This window comes from Neofelis nebulosa, chromosome 7 (genome assembly GCF_028018385.1).
Source record: "Neofelis nebulosa isolate mNeoNeb1 chromosome 7, mNeoNeb1.pri, whole genome shotgun sequence".
Lineage (NCBI taxonomy): Eukaryota > Metazoa > Chordata > Mammalia > Carnivora > Felidae > Neofelis > Neofelis nebulosa.
Genome location: NC_080788.1, coordinates 49,744,017 through 49,762,655, shown reverse-complemented (window position 1 = coordinate 49,762,655; position 18,639 = coordinate 49,744,017). Strand labels below are relative to the sequence as shown.

The 18,639-nt window shown below is 34.4% G+C and overlaps 1 protein-coding gene across 4 annotated transcripts in view; it reads right to left on the bottom strand.

Annotated features, from left to right (window-relative positions):
• The window catches only part of CCPG1 (cell cycle progression 1), a 41,820-nt gene that overhangs the window by 9,112 nt on the left and 14,069 nt on the right, over positions 1-18,639 (bottom strand). For 2 of the 4 annotated variants that reach the window (XR_009264128.1, XM_058737663.1), the window contains exons 2-7: positions 12,024-12,092; positions 9,643-9,763; positions 7,928-8,004; positions 6,876-7,074; positions 4,805-4,900; positions 2,721-2,972 (exon numbers count right to left, since the gene is read on the bottom strand). Coding sequence is in view for 3 of the 4 variants with exons in the window: in XM_058737663.1 (XP_058593646.1) it covers positions 2,721-2,972; positions 4,805-4,900; positions 6,876-7,074; positions 7,928-8,004; positions 9,643-9,763; positions 12,024-12,083 (805 nt within the window). In the remaining variant the exon portion in view is untranslated. Of the gene's footprint in view, positions 1-2,720; positions 2,973-4,804; positions 4,901-6,875; positions 7,075-7,927; positions 8,005-9,642; positions 9,764-12,023; positions 12,093-17,452; positions 17,549-18,639 lie in introns of those variants that run through there. The other 2 variants (XM_058737664.1, XM_058737665.1) reach the window with 2 other exon arrangements.

The window sequence follows — 18,639 nt, the reverse complement described above, 5'->3', positions numbered from 1 at the left end:
TGGAATGAAAGATGTAATGATAGTTTACTACTTCTTCCCCTGCTGCTAAAAAAAAAATAACCTTTGATTTCTTCAATAATCTTGAGAAATAGTAAAGAGAAAACTTCTGCCAAATCATAAACAACTGTTACCAGCTCTGATATTCTTCTGTTAGGGTTCACTTCCTCTCTTTTAATTTTCCAATTTATAAAAGCATGGTAAATTTGTTTCAATATTACTCAAAAGAATTTCAGATTTTTTAAATGTTGAAAATTCATTTGTAGTTCCCCAAATAACAGAAAACCTCTTTGTTTTCAAACTGCTGACAGGATGAATTCCTTCACCCCCTTGGAAAATAACCTAAAACTATGTGTTGAGATCTGAATTTGCAGTACTATTACACAGCATGCGTTGGACATCTGTCTTAATGTAGCCTGATTTACCTCCTCTGCTATAGTCCAGCCAGTCTTCTCACTGCTCCCAAACCCAGCAAAGTTTACATTCAGATTATCATGTTCTCCGTTGCTGCAACATTCCACTTTCCTTCTACCTAGCATAAGCATAAGACCAGACCCGGCTCAAATCCTACCACCTCCAGGATGACTCAGGAAGTACAGCCTTTGAGCTATAATTCTTGTCTGTGCCACACAACTTAGTACTTAGTTATATTCTGTTACAATGTCTGAAGAGCAGGGTAGCCTATCAATACTTAAAGCAACTCCATGAGAAAATCGAATCAACTGAACTCCACTGTTGATTTAGAATATGGATAGCCGACATGTATAAAAAGAGTAAGGAAGACAGGTGCTTCAAACATGAAAAATTTTTTTAACTTTTGTAAGCACTTTCAGAACCTAAAGCAGTACCATATTATCTGTAATACATTGTTTTACTATCCTCACTCCTGCTAGTTTTCCTTTCCTTCTAGGAAAGGTCTGATTCTCCAAGCTCATACAGAGCCAAGCTTGGTGAATGTTCGGAGTGATTCACTTAATGGGATGTTTTGTTACATAATTAGTAACCAAATGATAGATTATGGAATGCAATGACTAATTTCATGGTGCATGAGAAATTCAAACTGGCTCTGAAATCAACTCAAAAGAGCTCTTAAAGTGTTGAGATAAGTGCCAGAATTAAGAAAAAAATGTGATGTCCTTTAAATAGTGACCTTGAAAAATGGTCAGAGAAGTTTTTATATGTTCACCGAGCTAATCTCATCACGATGCAGACCTATTTCATATTACCCAGGCCTTTCATATTCCAAAAAGATGCTTTTAAAAAGTATAAGAAAATGTTTTATTAAATATAATCATTAAAGTAAAATTTACAAGTAACCAAAATTTTAAACAGAGCAGTAGTTTCTTAATTTTGAAAGCACTCCTTTCTAAGTTATTCTTTCCACTAAATACTTAAAGGTCATGCAACTGGTGGGGTTTTAATGCAATTTGGATTAACATTAAATCACTGTCCAATTTTTTTAGTAAGAAAAAAAAGATTAAGAGAAGACCTTCTCCTTTGTTACCTCCATGTTTACCTGTGGGGAAAGAAATCATGCTCAAAAAAAAACATTCATACATTTGTTCCAGCTAGAAAATAACAAAATTAAGCATATATTTCAAGTCAAATCTCATTACAACAAACTTCAAGGGAGGATACAAATTACAGTATCTCAGTACTAAATTCAAGCAGATATCCACCAGGAGTCTAAATGTTAATTTTTTAATATAAAGTTAGACAAGAAGAAACACATTTTATTGACTCTGACTTTAAACAAGTATTGACTGTCTTATTTATTCTAACATTACACTGTGTTGAATAATGTATCTTTTCCAAAAATTAACATATGGTGCATTTTGCATTAAGGTACACATTGTTGAAAGGAACTAGCAAAACAGGAATATTCCAAAAGTTAAATTGTGGATCATATCAGCAAAACTCAGAAGTTCACGTAAGGCAAATTGAAATCTGTAAAAGTGACAAGACCTAAAACATTTGCTTCATGTGTTTTTTTCAAAATTCTAATACAGCAAAGAGTGTGAATGCTCAGTTCTCAGTCTTATCTTTGTAGAAACAATCATATTAACTAAGATCCAACAGTTAGGCTCCCAAATGAAAAATAACACCATATGGAATTCCCTCCTCTTTTCATCCAAAACACTTTTAAGGGCTTTGCATTAAAGATGATCAATATACATAAACACTAACAAGAACAACAATGAGAAAAGTATAATAATAAATTATAAAAAAATAAATTCTCAATTCATATGGATCATGGAAGCAGCAACAAATGTCACAAAATATAATGTTTGCATAAAACCTGAGGGGAAAAATAATGAGCACCAATTATTATGACATTTCCAATATAACAATTTCAACTGAGATTTAAATAATCTTCCAAATAAAGCCACAATTAAAGCTAGTTTGTGATTCTAAATTAAAATGATGTCCCTTGTGGTAAGCACTTCAGATTTTCAATCTTTTTCTTTAAAGAAAAAAAAAAAACATGGATGCTACATTTCTTAAATAAATACCACCAAACTTCAGTGAAAAACAGCTTTGTGAGATAGGCAGCACTATCCCCATTTTCCAAATGAGAAAACTGAGGCTCAAACAGATGGCAAGCTTTGCAAGGTTATATATTTAATGAGGACACTGAAAACAGATCCCAGAATTCCTCACTCTTAGTAAGGGTCCATACACTAGACCATCAATTTTTATATTACCAATTTTCAAATACTTACCATAGAAATGTCCAAATCCCATGCTGATTGCAATCACCAGAGCAAGTATAACACATTTATTGAGACCACTGCTGAACTGGCGTTTATGCAACTCCTTAGAGGGTTCGGTTTCTTGTTCGGGGAGTAGCCGTTCTTCAGAGTCAGAACTAGAAACAGTCTTCTTCCTAACACGGCGTCGTCTAAAGGCAGGACTAGGCTGATGACTGGTCTCATCGCTACTTGATTCGTCGTCGCTAGGCTGGGATGAAAATACTATTTTAAAAAGAAAAACGTAAATATTAAAAATTTTAGAATAGTTTTTCTAGTAAATATGATTTAGAATAATCAATGCCATCCCTACATGCCCTTTTACATAAGACAGCCAAAAACAAAAACAAAAGAACACAAACACTCAAGTTTTCAAGTTTATCAACATAAAGCCATAAACATCAAAGATTTCAACTGTGATACACAAGAATCAATCATAGTCTGTGCCTTTGAGGGTCTATCTGGTTTTATTTTTCAAACCTCTCTTAAAGTTTATACTGTTAGAACAATCATTCTCATAGTGTATTAAATTTCTTTGCTATTAGAACCATAAACAGATACTGTTTCTGGAAGGAAAAAAAAACTGTCAATCTCTTCTTTCAATTTCAAACAGAGGCAATTTAAGCTCAACTGTTGAAGGGACACAGGGAGGTATACAAACAGTTCCTGTGACTTACAAAGTACAACAACTACCTAAAATTTTCTTGGGTGTATCTGGACCCTAGTTTCATTTCCATTCCTTGAGTCCACAATCAAGGTTCAAAGCACTATAGTTTAACACAGGTATCCAGAAGTCAGATGAGCCCTTCCCTTCGACTGCCACTCTTACTAGAAGGTTATTAATTTTACCCTCTAGTAAATATGTCAGCATGAGGAAGTGACACAACAGCTATCTCCGATATTAAGGACTAGTCTGGTGCTGCTCCTTTATGAAAAGAATAGTAAAGAACAACAACAACAACAAAAAAAAAGCCACAAGAAATCTCAAGTCCTGGTATATCCACTAAAAAAAATCACCTTTGGTTTTTTCAAATTTATAATTTGTTAACACCGCTCCATCAATCAATAAACTATATGTTAACACAGAAGGTTAGATGGCTTGGTAACAATTTCCACAGGCCAGTTAGAGGAATAAAAAAAAAAAGCACCAAAAGGATAAATGTGAACCTCAATGTTATACAAAGAGCTCCAAAATAACAAACATTCATGCTTCAAAAAAGTAAAATGGTTCTTCAGAAGACAGGATAACCATGCCACAGGAAAGTTGGTGACTCAGGTTAGGCAATACTTTTTAAAGACGGATCACAGAGGAATTCAGGTAACTTTCACACTGACAACAACAAACACAAAGACAAAAAGAACTACTGAATGAATGAATGTTCCTAATATTTAGTGATACAGATGCCACTGAGAGATCTTTTGGTCATGACCCTTATGCCCATCATGTTTATCTGGTTATTCTTGATCACTAGTTTTTCCCAGATGGCGTCGCCTCAGCTGTGAGGTTACATTTCTTGGACAAAGAGAAAGAAAGGAAGACTTAAACAAAGCATTACATAATACAAAGGCATTCAAGATCATGGTTGGAGCATTTAAGTCAGACTCTCTGGCAATATGTATTAAGATGGATAAATGCAAAAACAATTCGTCAAGATTCCTTTCAAATTTCATTTGAAATGTCACAAAATTAAATTTATTTAATTTAATTCTACATTAGCATATCACCATCATTATATATTCTAAGTAAACAAGGCAGCCTAATCTATATTAATAAATTCACCTCCTTATCTAATGCTTCCATCTTTTTTAACCCATACATAGGACAGCTAAAATATTTTGGTTTTAAATTTCTTCCAAAGCTTAATTTGGCCCACAGTCCAAGATGCAGGCAACGCAAAGGCATGCAGTAAGCTCAGCCAGCTTTATTACAAGACCAATTTGAACACCTGTTTAGAGTATCACAGATGACAACAGATATCTTTAAAGCACTAAGTAAATAGTAAATGTGACTAGGCACACTCAGCTCTGGAAAAGCTGATCAGATTTAGTCACACCACCTTGGAAAGCGAGTTGGCTAGGAACATGGTGTTTCAGCTGATCATCCCATCCCCTTATGCATTCAGGAATCTTCCACAGCTTCTCCCACCACCTTTCTTTTGTGAATAAACAGGAAAAAAAGATGTATAAAGCTTTGTTATAAAGACTAAAAAGGAAAAAGAGAATTGAAAATACTTATTTTAATTACCACTTAACATCGTTATTTGTGCTGCATCAAAATTTTACAATCATGCCTTTTAAAAAAAACATATGCAATACAAACTTTTCTACAGCTACCAACTTTGCTTTCTTGGGGGAGAATCCTCTGGCGGCAGTGGACAGTATTCTCAAATAAACAAAAAGTATATTGTCCCAAGAATCTAATTTAGAAGAAAAAACCTGAAGATGAAATCCTACAGAGATGGAGAAGGGAAAGGAAAATCAAAATAACCAGGTAATAGGTAGTCAGGAATTAAACCAAGAAAAATAGGAGATAAGAGAGAGAAAACAAGACTCTTAGCAATGGATTTCTATATAGTATTTTCAACGTAATCCAAAATGTCCTTTGTTCTTATTACTTTGTAATACTTTATTGAAATAACTTACTCCTTTCGGAGAGATAGCAATGGATAAAAATACTCCTAATAAAATATTTCTCTTAACTGAAACTGTAAAATCCCCAAGAAGTCCAAGTTCAGAATGGAGATAAAAACTAGAATAATGTGCTTTGAAGTGTCCAAGTTCCTGAGAAAAATTGTTTATAGCATTAATTTCTTAAATGTCTGATTGGACTCTTCTGCTACTCCTGCTTCAATGTGACTACTTTTTCTGGCCCATGAATATTCTCAAATTAAACCAGCATTTATAGTTTTCCAAAAAAAGGAAGGATGGAAAGAAAGAAGACTACTTGAATACAGCATGAATCCTGGATTTAAACAAAATAAAATCTGATGAACAAAAAGTAAAATCATTTCATTAGTCCTTGTAATAAATGTACTACGTATACATTCTGGCAAAGGCTGACCACCACTAAGAATGCCAGATGAGTATTTAAATATTTGAATGAAAAGCTCTTGTATACTAACTGAAAATAACTCACCATTAAACGAGATAGCTAAAAATCTCTACTTGACATTTTTTTAGCTTAAAGTGGAATAAGAGAAATTCCATTTGTCTGATTCTGGCAAATGTTAAGTATTAAAGAATGGTCAATTCTAAGAAAATAATCCAAAATAGACACGTCCCTATTTTTCCATCAAATTAGGACACTTTGGAATCCCTTAGCAGTGCACCACCAACTTGTCTTTCCCACAATTCATCCTTGAGCTACTGCTCAAGTTATTGGTTAATAAGTGTGAGTTAATGCCAGGTCTGTTTATCTTCCAGTAACTTTGTGTCTACATATTTATGTCCATGTGAAAAGACGTTATTATATACGTCCCTCCAAATGAGCCAAAGAAATATAGAAAGGAATTAGCTCAGTAACTCACATTTTAACTTCCAAATCATTATCTGAACAGTAGGCATGAACTGCATTAATAATAGGACTTAAAATAGGCACCTTTCATAACTCAATCTAAAATGAAAGATACAAAGGTCAGAGGCTTTGGGATGCTGCTGTGCTGCCAGCTCTTTGAACCCTGTTTAGCACAAGGTAGCATCCAATAAATGTTTGTTAAATGATTAATAACTGAAAGGATCTAAAAGACTTCAATTAATAAGCTTATTTCTAGAATATAAAATTTGTACCACTGTAAGTAGAAACCTTAACTTTCTCCTGTTTTTAGTTACAATGGCACAATCTCCCACCCTTAAAGATCTAAAAAATATATCAAATGCATTTGAGTGTTTCAGACAGTAACAAATCTCCTTGAAGATATTTTTTTCATCTTTCACTTAATAAAAGATGTTGTTATTTATTGTTATAGCAATTGTACTCTAAGCCCTACAATGTAAGAAAACACCAGATTTAATAGTAGGTTTTACAAAAAAAAATCTCAAATATATTAAAAACTTGACCATTATATATATAAAAGGTGGTCACAGGAGAACTTAAGTCTGTCATCAGTGTATTCTTTATGCAGTTCTTACCAGTTTCTGGCTGACAGAATGTATACTGGCTGCTAGAAGAAGAGCCCATGTTAAAGTCTTCTGGACTCTGTGCTTCTTCAACAATTATAGCCTCCTGATTTCCCATTTCTTCTAACTTAGGTGGCTCAAGGGTAACAATATCAGAATCATCACTGACAGTTCCAAAATAGACATGGTCTTCCGACGACTTTTCTTCTCTCTGAGGAATAATTTTAAAAACAGTAAATTTAACAATTATTTAAGAGCCTTATGTTTTCTATGCAGTTCAAAGTGTACAACAGTACTTAAGTGTTATGGTAATTTAGGCTTAAAATAAAAGATATGAGTCCTGCCCAAAAGACAAAGATTACTCAGGAGTAGATTCATCTTTCAGATTGAAAACACCATCAACCCCCTTGACAATTATCTCTGTCAGAATTAGATCAAACTGCTGCCTAATTTTCATTGGCTACAGAAACTAAAAAGCTCACCTTTAAAACACAAGGACCATGGAAAAGAGGATTCATTTCTCACCAGTTCCATGGGTTTATTCGAGCATAATTCTATAGTCAGGAAGCCCATAAAAGACTGCTTACAAATTTCTCTGGTTGCATATGTAATAAATTTCAATAGCTATGCTATGTAAAAATCATATAAACTAGTTTTATCTAGAAGTCAAGTAAAACACCAAAAAACAAGATTTTGTTTGTTCTCAAATTTAAAAACGAATCTTCATTTTTAGAGATCAGTCCTAATAGCTTAATTTTTCAGTATAATTCAAGAATGTAATCTACTTCCAAGTAAAATTATATTGGAAAGTAAATGAACAGATCTTTCACACATTTCCAAGAAATTACTTTTGTAAATTAAAAGGCATTTCACTTAAGAGTTGAAACAGAAGCTAATGCTAATCATAAAAGTGACCAATCTGTGGAATCTCAAAATTTTTAATAAATGTTGCATAATTCAAAGAGGAATAAAAGTATAGCTAGAAAGGGAAACCTTAATTATTCCTTAATATTCCCTAAGGAATATTGCTTACCATATATCCACAGAGTAAAACACATGTTTACCTCAAGTGCCGACTTCGTTTCCTCCAAAGCTGGATAAGCAGTTTCTCCCATTAACACTGTGCCATTTTGGCTACTCTCTGATATAAAGCAAAGATCAATTCAATCAATTATACTTAACTGACTTTTTATAGGCCACATATATTATAATTTGAGTACATAAAATCTACTCCTAATTTTGTAAGTGGATTTAATGAAATGTCATATACAATCATAACATCACTCTACTGTTGCTAAAAAGATCTCTGTATTTCAAATATAATTATTTGAAATTGTCAGAGGATAATTTTAGATACCGAACTGAACTCATTTAAATTCTACTAAAAAAAACAATACAATCTCTAAGTAAACAACATAATCTCTACTGTACAATACCAAAGTACTAAATTTAAGGTGTTTGTAAAAATCTGTGAATATGGGAAAACATTTTTCAGACATCTGATGGTACATTTCCTGAACTCTTAGTTTATTCAGAATTCCTAAAAGTAGCACTATTCTAATGACTGTCAATACCTGGTAACTCAACAAACAAAACTACAGCTTCAAATTACGAGTTCTTTGCCATGAAAAGGACTATAAAAAATAAGGATTCAAAAGAACACAGAAAAACAAAATGTCACTACAGGAGATATATTTTATAAGAAACTCCTCAAAGAAAAAAATGTACAAAAAAACCCCTAGAGTTCATACAATTCTATTTTTCATACAAAAGGCTATAAAATTTTCATAGAAGTTAAAAATAGTAAAATAATACATGATAAACATAAATTTTATGCACAGCCAAGAACATATACCAAACGTTATATGCATTTGCATATTTTATTACACTAATTTAAGAAGATTATTATTAATTTTATCAATTTTGATGTATAGCAGTTACCTCCAGATAAAAAGAATTAAGGGTGACTTAAAATTTGTTTTGTTCATCATTTTTTTCTGTCATTAATGTGTGTATTTCTCATAGAATTTAGTCCCTCCAAAAAAAACAGAGGAGGAAAAAAAAGAAAAACTTTGCCATCTGTATGTTACATAGCCCCTAATAGAGTATTAATCTGAAATTAAGTCTTTCAGCAAAGGTGGACTTGGGTCCAAGAACTCCCAAGGAAGTCTGGAAATACTTTTATATATGTGAGTATGTGTATTTCTTGGGAGAAAAATCTGACCTATCAAAGATGAGGATCACTGTTCAAATGAGAATAATCAATACACAGGCTGAAAACAAGATTAACAAGTATAATCCATCATTACTTCTAGACATGACGTATCCACTTTATTCTCCTGAGGAGAATATGTTCTATTTACATTTTAATGCAATTTTTTAAAACCGTTTAAGAAGTCATTTAAAAATGAAGAGTAAAGCAGTTAAATGCCTTTTTTACCACCTCTAACCAAAAGTAATTTGAAGTGTGATGCTAACTAGAAAAGAGTTTAGTAAATCTCTTGTATTTTGTACATCACTAGTCTTAAAATTAGTAGTGTTTAGTTACTGGTTACACTTGCATTATCAAAGAGTTTATACGGAGGCTGAAATACATACTATAGCTGCAAATAAACCACTGGTTGGTGTCACTACCCAATCCACACAAAAATTTTAGTCATTTAGTGACCGGATCTGATTAGCCAGAAAGGCTGCCTGACTAGAAAGAATGCAAGATTCACACTATTGTTCACACATCCTATTTAAAAAAAATAAAATCAGATTCCTTTTAACATCTTACCTCCTTGCTCTGATTGTAATACTTGTAGCTCCTCTTGCTCTAAAGATGTGCATTCTGGAGCGAGCTCACAGCTGTCACTGGCTGTGCCATGTTCAGAATTCACCATCTCTATATCAGACCCCTAGGGATAAAATGATCATCAGTTATATGTCTATCAAATCCAGCTCAAAGCTGGGTTTCACTACATGTAGATGCTTCCATTGTTAAAAGTCCTGGATGCTGCCATACTTCAAAGGGAACAGTATCTAATCTGACTACCTTTTATTCAATTTAGTCCATAATGGCCTATGTCAGGGAAACAGCAGAATGGAATCACAGGGTTAGATTCTAAGAGAAGTCAGCCAAAAGTCAAATGCTGCACTCTATTTTATAAGCCCAAGCAATTAATTTGATCACAGAGGATAGGTTTTTAAGCTTTGCTATTTCTATTAATTTACTTCTACTCAACATTTACAAAGGTACTATGCAAGGCACTTTGCCATGTGTTATGAGGTATAAAAACCTCAATTCCAAAATTCAAATTTGCAACCTATTCAGAGAAATTTCCACATGCAAATAACTATTTACTATGGCAATGCAGAACTAAAAGTCTAAAGGCAAGGATTAAAATGTATCTATAGAATTGATGGAGTAAATTTTCTCTATAAAATTTTAGATTATTCTTTATTCTTCCAAGGTTGTCCTCCCTACTTTGATGTCAACTACCTTCTCTTTAAGAAAATAGTGGATCTTACAGTTTTTTCTCATATCTTAATTAGTAAAATAAAGTTAACCACTAAGTTGATTCTACCTATCCTCATGCCCCTCTCCCAATTTTTTCTGTGATTTACTGATCCATGAAACTGAAAGGTCTAAGTTCTCCTAATATACATAACTCAAAACAGCAAAAATTAAAAGAATTCATTAAAGGAATAGGTTTTGAGTTTAGTCCTAAGGAGAATTCTGAATGTTAAGACTCTGGGAATGCCTAAAGTGGTAGGGAAATGACAGAAACAGGGTAGGGCTGAATTGGGGACTGCAAGGGACACAGGTTCTGGCCTAAAACAGAATGGTAGCAATGGAAAAGTAAAGTAAACACATGTAAGAAACATTAGCAAGAAAGAGTAGAACTGGATAACTAGATACAGAGGGAAGAGGGATGAAAATACAAATCTGATCTACTCTGTGACAAGATTATCTCCAACAGAAGCACCCTAATGACACCCTTGGCTAAGTGCATGAGAGGCTTCCTGCCTTGCTTCACAATGCAGAATCCTAAGTAAGACTCCCACAGCTTCCTTGTTCCTATAATGTTAATTATCCTTGAAGGAAAAGTTACTGCTATGGGAGCTGATCTAAGCTTTGTATAAAACAGGTTAAAAATAGAAAAGTCACTTATTTAAAAAAGAAACCACCCCAATCTCAATTGGTACAGCTGCTATTAAATTTTCCAACTATACTACAGAAAAAAAAAAAAAAATCCTTCTTTGGTTAATAGTGATTTTTAGAAGACAGGAGTAACCAACTGTCTAAGCCTTAAATTATCAAAGTAATTATAAAAAATACCATTTAAAACTTTTATTAGTCAAGGAAAACAAGTCAAGCCTTAAGAGATCCTAAAAACAAATAGGAAAACTGTAGACAAATCCTTTAAAACTTTAAATATAGATGACTTTTAACTTATTGCTTCTATTTATCAGTATTTTATGATTTTTCTACAATGAACATATATTACCAATGTGGAAAAGAAATTAATGCTTATTATATACTAGTCACATAACATCATACTTCTGTAAGAATATTCATTTTTTTAAAGAGTTCTGGCCATAGCCTTGTTTCTGTCAAGTTCTGCTAATAACATAACATAACATAGCATACCAAAAGTAGAACATATGTTCTCCATGCTCCTTTCTGGTGTGTTTAAATGCAGCCAACATTTCCTAGTTATAAAATTTGGCCAAATTACTTAACCTCTCTAATATCTAGTTTTCTCAACTATGAAATGAGAACGAAAACAATCTATACCACAGATGGTTGTTTACAATTCTATGAGAATGTAGGTAAGGTGCAGGCCCTACACAATAATAAACCTTCAATAAATATTTGCCTAATGTCTCAAAGCTGAGGAAAGCAATGTACTATAATGCAAAAGATACTGCTCGTTAAGAGTTTTCAGTAGTGAAGTTTAATATGGGTGCAAAAGTGTCCAAGCTATGGACAATGGAACCTTAGGCTTCAACATAAAAAAATAATGGCCTTCAAAAAGCCCAGCTTACACCATTAACACTGTAATATTACAAATTGCCTTATTTGTATTAAATAGCATTAAAAGTATTAATAGCATATTAAATATTAAGGTATTAAATAGCATACCTCATGTATTGAAGTATTAAATAGCATACCTCATGATTGATGACAGTCCAACCACAAGATGAATCACTGTCACTGGAATTTTCAGACATTTTTCAGGTCTACAAATATAAAAATATATTGACATGTGGGGTATATTTTTAAAAATTCTATAGGAAGCACTACATGTGATCTAGTATGAAAAGTGGCTTGCTGCCTTCCAGGTGAAACTGAGACAACCCACCCACAGAATTATCATACAGGGCATATAACTGCCTATTTCTATGAACAAATACAACCAAACTTTTAAGACAAGAGAACCTCCTCAGTTAGAATACACGGACAGTCATATTGTTGGAATAAAGAAATAAAGTCTGAAAGAAAATGGAGGATTTGGACTTTTAAGACAAGAGAACCTCCTCAGTTAGAATACACGGACAGTCATATTGTTGGAATAAAGAAATAAAGTCTGAAAGAAAATGGAGGATTTGGCCAGGCAGAACTGAAGGGAAAGGAGAAGCCAATTTGACTCTGTGAGTAAATCAAGGGTTGAGAGACCAAATAGCGGAAGAGCTCCCAGGCCAAGCAAAATGAAGTCTACTGTGTTGGCAACATGAAGCAATTTAGATTTTTCAAGCAGGGAAAGAATACGATCAAACAGTTTTTATGAAAATAACTATGTCAGCAATACTCCACCTGAATTAAAATAAAGTGGGGAGAGGGGGGGAGACCAGAAATGGGTTAGAAACTTGAGGTCATTGATAATAACCCAGACTCAAGTCCTAAAGCAGTATATATATTGGTCACTCTACCTGGTTTGTTCTCCCCTTTCTATCTGAAACTCCTATTTAAACTTCAAAACCAAGCTAATCAAATGATATCTTACTGACTTCGTTCAACATATTTAAGTCCTATAAGTGCTCCTATTATTGTACATACACTGAGAACACATTAAATTCAAGTTGAATTAGCGTTTCTAACAGAACGCTAATGCAGATAGTTCAATATGAAAACAGTGCTCATTTACAAACAGGCCAAAAAATATTGGTCTGAATCTTCTATTAGTGATTCTGGAAAAATTAACATTTTAAAATGAGAAAATACAAAGAGGTGCTTGGCCACTAATAATATAAAAATTAGCATGTATTCAGACAAATTACTCAAAACCTAAAATGAGATACAAAGACTGTGTGACTGTGTGACTTATACTGTCATGCTACAGCATTTTCTAGTAAGTCACCTGATTATTTGATTTCCTACTTACAACTGATTAGGGCCCAGGCAGTTTATAACTCCATAAATGTAAAGGTAAACTATTCCAGTAGAGAAGATTACCCCAAAGGCTACAGCACTCCATATTAAGCTATTATACAATTCCCAATTCCTCATTGAACCAGTTTTTATGAGTTAAAAAACCAAAACTTTGATACATTACTATTTGTACTTGAATTCTTTTATAACAATTTGAAAATTATGAGCTGACATATGAGACTACACAAAAACTGAGCAATTAACTTCACAGGAGGAAAGAGGAATGGTCAAAGAAGTCTTTATAAGGTTACAATGTTTTTTAGACATGGGAGACAGCAAGTTTTTTTAACTGAATTAGTTGCCAAAATTTAAAAGTTGAGAGATTTCACAAAAAAATAAAGTTGTTTCCCCTTTAGAGATGACACCGGATGTCCCAAAAGAACAGAAAAAGCATTACAGAGCAAAAACAAAGGCAGAAAAAACTAAATATGAAAGTTCTAAGCAAGGCAATTAATCTAGCATGAGTGGAATGTTAAAAGAAATCAGGTATGAATCTTTAAAAGTGCATATATTAAGATGAGGTAGCAAGCAATTAAAGAGCCCTAGACCTGGGAGATGCAAGCCATCAGAGCAATACTCCCTGGAGAAGATGAGTATACATTTAACCAGGATTCATGAATGGGAGGGAACAAAGAAGGGACAGGGTTAGGAAAGATTTGAAAAGACATCAAAGATTTTTGTTTTAAAGGATTTAATAACCAAATACAGAAGGGAGAGAGTGTTGGTAGGATAACTCCCAGGTTTCTGGTTTAAGTGACTGGGTAGCTGGAAAAACCATGGAACAAGAAGTAGGATAAAGAAAACTACCTGAAGCCTAAACATTCTTCCTTCCTGTGAAAGCTTCATCTCACCTCTGAGACTTACGAGTGCTTTACTTTCTTAATAATCTTCCAAAACTTGTGGGTTGGTTACCAAACCCAGAGATATTTAGTGTGTACATATCTCCTACTTTTCTCTAGGTAATTTCCATTTAAACGGCTCTTTTAAACAGGTAGTTCCTAGCTTTCGTTTTCTAACAAAGTAATCTAGTAGCTCAGGTGTTCAAATTAACAAAGCCAACATTTCAAAATAAAGTTATATACATTGCTAAACTGGAACAACTTGAGCATATTTGAGATTTTCAAATCAAGGAGCCCCATTAAATCAGGCCCCAGTTTAATTCTTAGTTTACTCATCTGGAAGGAAGGACAAATTTGACATCCAGTCCAAATGAGAAAAAAAGATTCCCTACTGGACATACCACCAGAGAAACAGTCTGGTTAAGTAGAATTCAGAGCCTTACTAAAGAACCCACTTAAGTCAGCAATTCTCAAAAAGTTGGGTGCACTGCAATTAAAGCAAAATTTTAAAAACTGAGCCCCACCCTAAATACACTGACTCTAAAAGGTGCCATTGTATATGAACCTCCTCATTCGTCAGTGACCTTCCTAAGATGATAATTTTATTATATTATTCCTTTAACATGCTAAGATTTTCATACTGTCTTCAGGGTAATGCCCAAAGGTACTGAATATCTAATGTTTCATCTCTAGCATCTCATCCTCACTGCATTCATTCCCTCTTTGCTCAGACTTTGATACGCTAAAAGGCTTGACATTGCAGATATTCTGATCAGTTCCCTAGCCCCTTACCTCAACCCAAACTCCTGTGCCCATCCTTCCTATCTCATCCCCAAAGACTAGTATTTTCCCTAATCTACCACTTAAGAGAATGCTGTGCTGTAATTGCTTATTTACTTGCCTATTATATAATCCCAACACACAAGCACAGCGCTTGACACATATTAGGTACTCAAAAAGAAGAAAGGTAGATTACTGGATGATGATGCAGTTAGTAACACAAGTCTAAACTGTTCAAGGAAATCAAAATTCTGGAGGGACCCATGAGGTTCCTCTCCCATTATTCTGACCAAAGGTAAAGGCACAAACTCCTCCCATTTTAAGAGCATTACTAATAATTTAGAAATATGCAGTTTATGGGAAGTTACAAAGGCATAAACAATCATACAAAATTACAAAGTTAAGGTACTTTATGAAGATGATAAACTTGAAGCACTTTTCTAGACCCAGGCTTCCCTTCAGTCCTGAGTAGTTTCTTTGTCATACATTTCCCATTGCTTAGGCTTCTTGGGCATTTCAAATATAACATCTACAAGACTTAAAATCATCTTCCTGCTGTTCTTCCTATTTTTGCTATCTCAGAGAACAGCATTAGCCAAAAACAATCTGGCTATAAGGAAAAGCCACAAAATATCAACCCCTAGATTTAGGATAGCTAAAACTTCACCTTGACCCCAAAATCCACTCTTACCCCAACTTCATCATTTCCCACTTCAGTTAAGGTAACAGCTCCCTCATGATCTCTAACATGTGATCAATTCCCTTCCAGTCACTCCTTTACAAGGCTGCCCACACTAAGTTTATCCAAAAACATAAATCTAATCATTTGAACTACTCAAATCACTTAAAATTAGTCTCCACTGCCTTCCAGATAAAACCCAAAGTCTATAATAAGAGATTCCAGAATAGGAGACATCATTTAAATGGACTCTCTCACCTCACAATATGTTAAGATTTTGTATGTAGAACTCTATTGAAGAGAATTTGACAGTAAGTATTACAAGCACATGGTATCACCAGAGAATACAGCACAAGCTGGTGATGATAGGATGTAAATTTACTCCATGGAGTCTCATCTCATTTATGAAGCTACTTACAGCAGAAAGACCAATTCTACATGGGTATAATTACACATTCTTCAGCAGACAGGAGGCCTAAGGTGATTACCATTTTAAATTCATTCCTTTACCCATCTGTTCAACATTTATCAAGTATCTAGGCACTTGCTAGGTATTGAAAATACCATACACCAAAGTACAAAACAGACAGGAGTCTTGCCTCCTGGGGCTTGAATTCTATTCATAGTTGAGTATTTTGAACTGCATCTGAGCCCTGTGATGGAGGAAAGCAAGGAACACTGAAAAATCTCCCAGTCCTGTTTTGTCTTCTGACAAATGACTAAATGCAAAAGGACCAACCTTCCCTCACAAATCCCAGGTTAAGAGTCACTTCCACCTCTCCTCATGATTTCCCTTGTTTACTTGCCCTTATAAAACCCCTTGGTCTCCTCTCTCTTTGAGATGTTTCTCATTAATGAACTTTCTCTATATTGCAATAGCCTGAATTAAAATCATCAATTATACTGTGCATTTCATCTTCCACAATGGAGACATTCAATAAACAATACATAAACAGCTAGAATACACAGTATATTTGATGCTATATTTCTAACTATGAAGAAAAACAAGAGAGGAGTACAGAAAATCCAAAGTTGGAAGGGACTGATTTTTAAAAACATAGTCAGGAAAAGCTTCATTAAGAAAAGTATATTTGAGCAAATATTTGAATAGGTGAGGCAATCCTTATGCGGTTAACTGGGGAAAGAGCATTTCTGACCAAACTGCAGGTACAAAGTTGGAATGAAGCCTGCCTCCATCTCTGAGGAACAGCAATGAGGCCTGTGTGGTAGAGAAGAGTGGCCTGAAAAGAAAGCAGGAAAAGATAAGGACAGAGGGCTAACAAGCACGTGGAGCCTTACAGATCCTAAAACTTTATAGCTTTTTACTCGGAGTTAAACTAAGAGTCACAGAAAATTTTTGAGGAAAGAAAGAAAACACTCTGGTAGCCTTCTTTAGACAGCACTGTGGGGGAGAGCAAAGGCAGAAGCAGGAAGATCATTTACAAAGCTACAATATCCAGCTGAGAGATTATGGTGGTTTGGACCAGGGTGGTAGCCATAAAGACAATCAGAAGTGGACAGATAACACAAATATATTCTGAAGGTACAGCTAAGTAACGACACTTCCCAATATACTGAATATAGGGTGTGAGAGAGGAGTCCTGGCCTAAACAAATACAAAAACCAAATTGCCACTGAGACAGGTAAGACTTCAAAAGCAGTAGGTTATGAAAAGAAAACTGGTGAACTATTTTGGGGCATGTTAAATTTGAGACAGCGATGATCACATCCAAGTGGAAACATCAAGCAGGAAGCTGGAGACTGAGTGTAGGGGAGTTATGGGCTAAAGACGTAAAACACTTCAGGTGGCAGTTGTCAAAAGTAACAGCAATGTGAATTTTATCTCAGAAAGTATAACTGGATTGAGTGTTACCTGATATAATGGTGCCCCTCATCCTTCCTGAGTAGCTACATTTTACTATGGAAAAGGGTAAGGTTTCCTATCACCATATCTTCTAGAATTAGACATGATGGAGAAGAATGGGAGCATTATTCTCCCACATGTCTATAATTCCAATGTAAGCCAACCAATGGGCTGTCAGCAAAGGTCTCAAAAGTGCTGCTGTGCTGTAAGTGGGATCAAAGATAAGGCAGTCTAGATAGCTTTCAAGAATCTATTTCTAAAATGTTTTTCAAAGGCTCTGGAACTTTCACCTCCCCAAAAGGATATCAAAATGCCTGCTTTAAACCAGACTTCATCATGAGAAAGGGAAGAGGATCCAACATCCCAACTAATAAAAAATTTTTAAACACCCTTTATATTTAATTTTTTCTCCAATAACAACTCTTCAGAAATATTTTAAATGAGCCTATCTTGATCTGAAACATAAGTATTTCATTCATTGAGTCAGCATATACTTCTTGAGCAAGTACTATGTGCCATGCATGAATTATTCCAAGTGATGGGGATACAGCACAGCAGGGTGGCAAAACACCAGGACCTTCCCTGAAGAGTTCATATTCTAGGGCTACACACAAGCAGAATACATGGTAAGTCAGTTGGTGGCTAATAACTGTGGAGAAAAATAAAGCATGAAGGGGGAAAACTGAATGTCGGGATTGGAGGATAGGGATCAGAATAAGATTAGATAAGGTTAGGGAAGGTCTCCTACCAAAATATGAGGGCAACTATTTCTCCATAACCTCAAAAGGCTAACAACCATCATTAATGTCTGATCATCTCCTGAGCAAAAACTATCTTATTTTAATGCACATTCCCCAGATAACTTAGTGGGGTTGTAAATCTTTCCCAATGTTTACTGACTATCCTTATTTCCTTTTCTGTAGATTATCTCATGTTCTTATGTTCACTTTCTTATTGGATTATCTTTATTGATCTGAAATTCTTTAAATTGGGTCACAAAATAATTCACTATTACACCCATCACAAATATTTTCTTCTAAAATGCTTCAGTTTTATAAAAATACCTTCTATCATAAATTTTATGCAGTCAAATACAGAGGATGGAGAACAGGGTGTTCTTTAGAACACCTCTATTATATATCTTGCTTGCTCTTAAAAAGTCTTTCCTAATCCAAGGATGACAAAACTATTCTCCT